The sequence below is a fragment of the Mytilus trossulus genome, chromosome 1 (assembly GCF_036588685.1).
Source record: "Mytilus trossulus isolate FHL-02 chromosome 1, PNRI_Mtr1.1.1.hap1, whole genome shotgun sequence".
Taxonomy (NCBI): Eukaryota; Metazoa; Mollusca; class Bivalvia; order Mytilida; family Mytilidae; genus Mytilus; species Mytilus trossulus.
In genome coordinates this window covers 77,120,275-77,130,577 of record NC_086373.1, presented here as the reverse complement: position 1 = coordinate 77,130,577, position 10,303 = coordinate 77,120,275, and the positions used below count along the sequence as shown (strand labels likewise).

Genomic DNA, 10,303 nt, shown 5'->3' with positions numbered 1-10,303 from the left:
GAAAAGACATAACATTCAAAAGAACTAAACACGGATCGTTTCATTTAGGTGGATAGTTGTATTGGCAATGGTACGGTTATGGCACTCCATTTTTATTGTTACTATTTCTTGAAAATGGATTGGGACGTAACATATTTTTTTTTATAATTTTTTGTTACTATATTCAAAACGTACAGTTGCAAATATTTTATACATATTTAGTGCGATAAAAAATACACAGTAAATCTATGAGCTAAATGCTACAAAGTGGGTCGACCGGAACTAAGGAATGAAAGACAGGATAAAGCCATCTAAAAAACGAAGGAGCTTAGACAGAGGAAACATGTTTATCATGCAAAAGACCACGTACAAATGTATACTAACTCCTAAAAAAACATAAAATTTCTTTTTAATTTGCACAAAACATGACCCTCTCCCTTCAAAAATCACTGGATTTAATATATATCCCACGAAACGAACTATGAACTATGTTTTACTGTCGGATGGGAAAAGCCTAGGTGACCATATTTATTAACCCCAGTCAAGGACTTGCATAGTGTACACTATACAACTCCTTACACCAGTCAACCGTTATATTTTACAATGTAAAGATAAATTATTGCAAACTTGATAGTGATTATTTTCCAAGCCAAATAGAATATCTTCAGAGCTAACAAGCTCGTGGCATATACTTTTGTATCAGGGGGAAAATATTAACCATTATCTGCAATTATCCAATAGAGCCTTTCCCATATATAGTTTGTATTTACTATTAATAGTATTATACAAGATCAACAACATCGAACGACTGAAATTTCGGAATTTGATCTATGATTATCTATAGGCAGATATCTCATATGACGTCCTTGTCGTTTTCTCTCGGAAGACCCCGTGTACTTGAAGTGTGAATCGAAAGTTCGTACAATCCATGGGAAATTACATAGCCCATTCGTTTATCATATAATGTACCTTGAGGTACCCGTATATTAAATCTTATTATCAAAGCAAAGATAACGAGCTAGCCATATAAACAAATCACTCTCCATTCTAGTTTATTTGTCAATCCAAAACAATAATGGAAAGTCATAGCTTAGCTTTGATTGCCATTGTTTGTGTATCCGTAGTAGCTAGTGTCAAAAAGACCCCAGAGGAATGTTTAAAAACACTTCCTGACACCAAGCAACTTTTCGAAGTTCTACCAGGAGTTGGCTGGGACAATTTACAGAACACTGAGCAATATCGAGTACTTGATATTTCCTACAATGAATGCCAAACAACTGCAGATCGGAAATTTCTGATTCCAGATGGATTTACTGTTGAGCCAGTCAAAACAAGCGAAATCAGTATTTTTGCAGATACTTTCAGTACCCACAATTCATTTACCAGCGCAACGGCGGCATCCGTCAACAAGCAATTTTGCGCCAGCGATTCAACTCTGTTCGAAAAATCTCAGATAAGTGGTTCATATTCTAATGACGCTCAGTTTTCAGTGAACAAGCAACTTGAAACAAATTCAACACTGGTACGCGTAACAGCTAGTTTCCCACGTTACCGAATTACATTAAAAGAAGATGCTCCTCTTGACCCTGTTTTTCGTAGACGGTTACAGAAAATAGCGGCCATGTTGGACACTAAGCAAGATCAAATGGCAACCTTCGAATCAGAACTATTGACTCGCGACTACGGGACACATGTTTTGTCTGATGTATTGGTAGGTGGATTACTAGTAAAAAATGATTATATCATCAAATCAAGCGAATCTACCACCGTGTCTGCTTCTGATAGAAGTAGCATGAACTTTCAAGCAGGACAATCTTTCAATAATTTCTTTTTCAAGAAGGGAGCAGAAGGTAGAAGTTTTACACAAAACAATACCAAATCTGAAATGGACACCCAAAAGTACATGAACAGTTTACAATACTCCAAGGTTACCACATATGGTGGACCTGTATTTAATATGGGACAATTTAGTATGGAGAACTGGGAACAGGGACTAGAATCTAATTTGGTTGCTATAGATAGGAGTGGAAAATCTCTCTTTGATTTTATCAACCCATACACGCTCCCAGAAATGTCACCAACAACAGTATTTAAAGTAGAGAATCTCGCATTGTTGTCGTCCTCTGATTATTATAAACATAATTGCGTGTATGGCTGTACCGATCCAAAGGCAATTAACTTCAATAGCAAAGCAAATATAGATGACGGGACATGCGGATTGAAAAGCGATTCCTTCTCTTTCGGGGGATTTTTTCAAACCTGTGAAGAGGGAGAAGGTCACTTGTGTGATCATTTCAGCTTTGTTAATCCACGCACAAACCAATATTCTTGTCCTGCTAGTTATAGGACAGTTCGTCTTTGGAAAGCGAGAAAATCTTATGGTGCACTTTGCCGTGACATGAAAGTTAAAAGTTTGTCATGTTCGTTCTTGAATCATAAAAATATCAACGAATATACAGAGATTGAATATTCCGTATACTGGTGTTCTCCAAATGTTCCACAAGGAAAACCAGCACAATCTGCAGGATTTCTGTTCGGGGGAATGTGGAACCCGTCCTACCAAAAAAATCCAGTAACTGGTGGAAACTATTGTCCATGTGGATTTTCTGAAGTTACTTTGGGAGTAGATCTTAACCTGTGCTATGGCAATGATGTATCGGACAACAGACTCAAGGCCGTTACATTTGGTGGCCTTTTCAGTTCCATGTCCGGAAATCCTCTTGCTGGACCTAGTTCTAAAAACATCTCTGACAAAACAAATCAGTTTGCAGAAAAATGTCCTAAGACATTTTCGAAATATCTAGCAACGGTTGATGAAAATATTGACATTTATTACTGCAGCGTTCATCGAAAAGATACAGTCTTTGAGACTAGAGAAGCTATTAGACCACCTTTCATGAAGAGACCTTTAATCAAACCTTACGATTTAACAAGTGCCATGGTGAAAATGACCAATATGGAAGCAGCAACAATCAAGTTGGTATCGTTAACAGGTTCAGACTCCAAGCTTACGGCTTTTGAAAAAGCTGATTTTAAATACAAACAATTAAGCAATGAGGTACCTGATAACCAGAATAACGGTGGATCCAACGGACAGAGTAGCACGACAATTATAGTCGTGTCAACGGTTGCAGTAGGAGCAGTGATGCTTGCCGCAATTGTGCTGACCATCTACATAAAGAAAAAGAGAGGACAAAAAGACGAATACACTCGGTTGGCAAATAATTTACCAAACAACTAAACAGTTAAAAAGTTAGTTTTAATATAGATAAATTACTTTAACGAAGTTAGTAAATTCGTATATTCATATGACGTGGTGTACGTCAATTAGGAAGGGGCGCAACAACTAAAAAAACCCGGAGGGGGGACAGTTCTTTAACATACGGTCTTCAACAGCTGAAAATAAAGTCTATGATACATCAAACTAGTCTAGTTGATTTGCAATTCATGTAACCTAACTTGTATGAATGCCATTTTTATTTCAAAAATTTGAATACATTTGTATAAGCAATATTTTCAGGTTTTTTTCTTCAGAAATTTAAAAGGCATATTTATAAAAGTAATACAGGAAATCCAGCTTTCATTGTGGGCCTTTAATACACGGTGATTTACTTTTAAATAAAACTGAGGGTATGGTATGATTTAGGGGCAAGGAATTGTCGTAATAGAATCTCTAATTATATTGTTTTTATATTTCAGGGTTTTAATGTCGACAAGTATGCCTCCAAAAAGATCGAAGGACATGTTTTTCTATGAACTCTGGCTAATGAAAGAGTTTTTTTTTTGTGATCCTTATACGTATAGTTGTAATGAAAACAGAAATATTAAATGTTATCTTGTGACTTTTATTTGTTTTAAATCGTATGACAGATAGAGAAATTTTCATGAATAAAGGAATCATGCTCCGAGTCGGTGTAAGATGATATTGACCATGTTCAACTGTTTAACATATAAAAAAAAGAGTAGATTTTGCAAAACTATCCACCAGTATCCAAAACACCGTATAGTAAGCTATACAAGTCCCGGCAGGACAAAGTGTTAACGTTTAAATTGAAGTCATAAAACAGAAATAATTCGCCCCAACCCCCAAAACACCACTTTTAGTACTAGTGGATTGACAATCAATAAAAAAGATATATGAACAAATATTTCAGCCTCTTTTTACACGTTTCAAATAATGTATTAAGATGTTCCGTTTGCCCGTTACTATTTCTCTAGTGAGTGCCATCCACTGGATTACAAGTTCCTAAAGCTTGGTACAGACAGATAACAAATGTGACGGGGTATAGCCTATTTTAACTGCTTAACCCTCACCACAAATCGAACTAACTTGAAAGAGCCAAATAAAACTGGTATAGTACAGGAAATGTTATATCATATTTTTCATTGAAAACGTGATGCTTTTCATTGATTGATTGATGGCTGGTTGCTTAACATACAGTTGCAAATAGTGCATGCATTTTCAGCACAATAACTGCCACTGAAATAATGGTATATTGGAAAGGAACAGAAATTAAGTTTACAATAAGCCACACTCGGACCCCTCAAAGAGTTGTTAAAATGGTTTTAAACGTGCAGAGGGTGTTGCCAAATATCTATACAATGCATCAGAATTAACCTCCCAATTCTTATCGGACGTGGTGGTTACTTGTAAATCCCACACAGCCAAACGACTAACTATAGCAAGGGTCTTACTGTTGTCGGAAATAAAGCTGTAGTGACCATATAACAATTCCCCAGTCACCTTTGGAGTGTGTTTTTTTTTACCATTATTATTGAATACGTTGTATTAACCTCATCAAATGACACAGTTAAAAGCTCAAACACATCAAAAGAACAGAAAACAACTGTCAGATTCCTGACTGATAACAGGCATTTCCTTATGCAGAAAATAGGTTTCAATTGTACGACAGTCGCATAAAAAAAAAGTTATATTGACAACAACGTGCGAACAAAAACAACTCAAATATGTGATAATACGTAAACAAATCGAAAATAGGGGTACATCATTCAACATTGTGTTATAATCTTAATCACTATAAAAACAAAAAATATGTCAACGAATGTTTGATATTTGTAATTCATGTTTCATAATTTGCATGCATACTACACAATGAATGGAGAGATAAAAGATACTACTTTAAAGAATACTTTGAAACGGAAGTCACTTAAATAATTATGACAAACAAAATGTTTTGTTTCTCGATACATATTTGAGCAAGTTTTCTTCCATTTCATGAATGTGACCTACCGACTTAGACTATTTACCGGATTTGTTATCACATAAGCAACACGTCGGGTGCCACATGTGGAGAAGGATCTGCTTACCTTTCCGGAGCACCTGAGATCACCCCTAGTTTTGATGGGGTTCGTGTTGTTTATTCTTTAGTTTTCTATGTTGTGTCATGTGTAATATTGTTTGTCTGTTTTTCTTTTTTCATTCATAGCCGTGGTGTTGACAGTTTATTTTATTTATGAGTTTGACTGTTCCTTTGGTATCTTTCGTCCCTCTTTAATAACCACTGGGTCGATGTCTCTGCTGGTGCATGGACATTTTGTTCCCGAGGACATCACCCGCCCAGTAGCAAAATTACAACTGCAAGGGGTACAATCAAAATCACGTGATGGATATACACACACCGGAAGTAACAGTCGAGCAGACCGCTTGAAAGGTAGGTAGTCGTATTTACTTGTTTATATCAATAAAATTTAATAAATAAGGTAGTGCACCTAATGTCGGATATTATCTAGTTTTGAAATACACAATTATCCTTGCTGGAAAGCGTGCAGTTAATGCTAACACTTCGACACAGTTCCAAAATTTCACCAGATAACTGTGTCGAAGTGTTTGCAATAACTGCACGCTTTCTAGCAAAAACAATTGTGTATTTTAAAACTACATACTTTCCGACATTCGGTGTGCCAACTTATTAATCAAAATTTAATTGATATAAACAAGAAAATGCAACTACTAACCTTTCAAGCGGCGAGTTCGACTTTAACTTCCGGTGTGTGTATATCCATCACGTGATTTTGATTGTACCCCTTGAACTGCATGAATTTACGAAGATCAAACAGGAAACTGGCTCTGACGTCGGCCAGTATAAAAAGGTCCGAAACAGACGTCACCATGGACACGATGTCGTCTGATATGGCAGGTGTCCCCTCATCACCAGATATGACAAATATCTCAAACATGACTCATTCAGATCATCGTCCTAGTGAATATTACACATATACAGCCATATTCAGTTCTCCTTAAAGACATTTTGGTTTTTGATGACACAGTACAACACGGTCGCATTTCAAAATTTGAGACCAAAGGCTGCAAAACTTGTGCAATTCTAATGCAATTATTGTGTATCAATGGTTCTGATTGGATGACAGTTAGCGTAAAATTCTGTATCTCCTTGTCTGTAATTAAGGAAGCCGACATTTTGAATTGCTGAATATATTGACATGTAATTTCTACGATAGTAAGCCAAAAATCTCACATGTTACACCTGAAAATCTTCCTTTAATCAAATTTTATTACATTTTGTGAAGCGGCACAGAAGCCAGAAAACGCCCGGTGTTTATGTTTGACGCCAGAAGTATACCTATGACGTAGGGATCAAAGAAGATAACATCTTTACGCGGAATTTTCTTTAATGAATATTTTACATTGAAATAATGATTGATATTTAATTATGAACTTGTTTTGCATTATAATGGAGATAACTGTATTGTATTTGAAGCTTTGAGGACGTCCATTGGTAGTTTTACCGTCGCAAATACCACTTTACCTGTCTCCGCACCGCGTCGCCAGGTAAACTAATTTTTCGACAGTTAAACTACCGATGGACGTCCTTAAAGCTTCAAATACAATACAGTTATTTCTTAATTAACCTCGATGCTTACGACATTCTATACTAGTATTTCAAACAGCCCGATCATTCCATCATTTCTATGACAGTTCGCATTATCGAAAAGATATTCCATAGCTCTAACAATCCTAATCTTTCAACCACTCTCCGTAAACAAAAAGAGGACTACTGGGTTAGACAATTGGGAACTGCGACACCTTATGGTTGTAATGACAAAATTGATGGTATAGGTATTCTTCGTGTAACTCGGTGAATATTTTCAACTCGACACCTCGACGTAGACGCAGTCATGGTCATCGTCATTATACATCACCTTCTTTGCATAATGCCTCTATTAATGACTTGCTGCCATTTATACAAGCCGTTAGGTATTCATCACATTCGCACGAAATTGTATGCATTACCCCTTTCAAAGCTTTATTCTCTGTTCAATTTATGTTTGGAATCCACTGTTACAAACCCTCCGTCATACCAATACAAACTTGAAGCTATAATTTCGATTATTGCAAGTCACAGACTTTTCAAGCCAGTCCGCATTGGAAAGGATGAAAAAGAGAAAAGATATTTCATTTGCCAACAAAGATCTCGATGGCGTCAACTTAGGCAATACCCTTCATCATAAATTAGTTCAATCAAAAATACCTCCTTATTTCGAAAACCAGTCTGTACCAATCATTTCTTAAACCTATTCCAAACCTATTGCAACTAAAGTTTTCAATTACAAACACGTTTTGCAGGATCTCGATATTGACGACTTCAAGTCTAACCCTCCTGATTGCACTTGTGCTAGTTCCCAATTCACGTTATAACCGGTGAGCTCAACATTGTTAATAACACTTCTCTCCGAAATGTGTTATCGAAAGGTCCGAAATTTCGTGAGCCTAAATCCATCAATTGGAAATACAACTTTAAAATTTTGATGGATTCAGTCGAGGATTATGCCAGGCAATGGGCTAAGCGCGAGGAGGAAGACGTAGACACTCTTTCCAAACGGATTAAGGCAGTGAGGTCGTTGATACAAATCAGAATTAAGAAACTGAATGGGTCTATCGATGCCCATGCTACGTCAATCTTTAAAGACCCAAATGTTGCAAAACCCCTATCCTACCTCCATGACAAATATGTTGTTGTCCCCGCAGATCAAGCTAAAAAAACATCGTTTTTGTGTGTAAAACTTATTACATTAACTGCTTCATAAAAGAATTAGGTATTGCCAATTCACTTGGAAACTCTACATATACCCTCACGACATTTACCAAAGAGGAACTCCTGGATAATCATATGTCTGTTATATGTTCCTTTGGAATTTAAACCAAAGATGAAGAACTGGATCTTCCATCACTGTATTGGATACCTAAACTACATAAATGTCCTTACAAACAACGGTATATTGTTGGGTCTTCCAAGTGCTCCACGAAACCTCTTTCTAAATTATTAAAATCTATTTTATCAGCAATCAAAGACGGGTTTCAAAGTTATTGTTTTATTGCCTATTCTAGAGGTGGCGTGAATCAGATGTGGATACTTAAAAATTCCAAAGATCCTTTAGAGTACATACAATCTAACTTGCTTTCATCTTGTAACAGTATTAACACATTTGACTTTTCTACTCTTTACACAAGTATTCCACATTCCAAACTAAAAGACAAATTGAAAGAGTTGGTATTGCTCTGCTTCATAAAAAAGAATGACCAACGTAGATACAAATATCTTGTCGTAGGGAGGGTTAAATCCTACTTTGTAAAGGATCGCTCTGATTCAAACAAAAAATTCTCTGAAACTGATATTATCAAGATGCCTGATTTCTTAATTGACAACATATTTGTTACGTTCGGAGGACGTGTTTTTCAACAGACCGTCGGCATTCCCATGGGAACAAATTATGCCCCTCTACTTGCCGACTTGTTTCTTTATTTCTATTATCCTGACTTCATGCAGGAACTTCTTAAGGAGAAAGACAGGAAGTTAGCAATATTCTTTAACTTTACTTTCCGCTATACAGATCATGTTCTTTCACTAAAAAAAAATCAAAATTTGGTGACTTAGTGGAACGCATCTATCCCATCGAACTAGAGATAAAGGATACTACAGATACAGTTCAGTCGGCCTCATATCTTAACTTACATTTAGAAATTGACAATAAGGGTCGGTTGAAAACAAAACTTTACGACAAAAGAGAAGATTTCAGCTTTCCAATTGTGATCTTTCCATTTCTAAGAAGCAAAAAGTAAAAACACAAAAATACTGAACTCCGAGCAACATTCCAGCAGCACCTACATACGTTGTATATATCTCCTAATTAATACGATATTCCCGTGATTGCATTTCCTACCATGATTTTCTTGATAGATGGTAGCTGCTCACAAGGAAGCTATTTAACCAAGAGTCCCAAATGGTGAAGTTGAAAAAAATAGGACGAAAGTTACCAAAGGGACAATCATCCCTTCGTAAATTTTACGGACTCCTTCACGAGTTGGTTGACCGTTATGGAATAACCGTTTCACAAATGATATCGGATATGTTCATAACGTCGTAACTCCAATCCCCTCCCCTTTCATGAATGTGACCTACCGAATTAGACTATTTACCGGATTTGTTATCACATAAGCAACACGACGGGTGCCACATGTGGAGCAGGATCTGCTTACCCTTCCGGAACACCTACGATCACCCCTAGCTTTTGGTGGGGTTCGTGTTGTTTATTCTTTAGTTTTCTATGTTGTATCATGTGTACTATTGTGTTTATGTTTGTCTTTTTCATTTTTAGTCATGGCGTTGTCAGTTTATTTTAGATTTTTATAAGTTTGACTGTTCCTTTGGTATCTTTCGTCCCTCTTTTACTATATATAGTCAGATGTCTCCATAAATACTTAGTGAAATCTAGCAAGGTCTGAGGTCTCTCACTGCTTTTCAAGCTTTCAGTATATTTGTTCTGTATTACTTGATTGACCATTTGGAATAAGCTGTTAAGTCATACTTAGATAAGTAAGTCATGTGGTTTATTTATCTATGATTCATAAAATGATTGCTTCGGTCCATTTGCGTTTCCATTTGTTTCCTTTTTTCCATATTCTGTCAACAAACTTATCTTTAGTTCCGTAAGTAAAACAATAACACGAATATGTATTATTTGACGTGGCTCTGTACTTATACATCCTGTCATTTTGTTATTGTTCTATGATAGTTCTTGACTTTCTTTTTCGCTAACATACTTTTTCTGTAAACCTTTTTGCGTTTCTCGGTTACATATGACGTGGATCTATACCTATACATCCTGTCATTGTGTTATTGTTTTATGATAATTTCTGTATTCTTGTCTTTCGGTTTTCTAATGTGCTTTGTCTGTGTGCCTTTTTGGTTTTTTTTATTTATTTTTGCCTGAGACGATGCTCTGTACTGATACATCTCGTCTTTGTGTTATTGTGTCATGGTAAATAGTTATCAAAGTTACCAGAATA

At 36.2% G+C, this 10,303-nt stretch overlaps 1 protein-coding gene across 1 annotated transcript; it reads left to right on the top strand.

Moving 5' to 3' along the window:
* Window positions 1-1,002: 1,002 nt before the first annotated feature.
* Window positions 1,003-3,781, top strand: LOC134685535 (macrophage-expressed gene 1 protein-like). Its single transcript, XM_063545303.1, has 2 exons — window positions 1,003-3,231; window positions 3,679-3,781. Exon 1 carries the CDS (start codon window positions 1,055-1,057, stop codon window positions 3,218-3,220), a length of 2,166 nt encoding a protein of 721 aa, XP_063401373.1. The 5' UTR covers window positions 1,003-1,054; the 3' UTR covers window positions 3,221-3,231; window positions 3,679-3,781.
* Window positions 3,782-10,303: the final 6,522 nt, after the last annotated feature.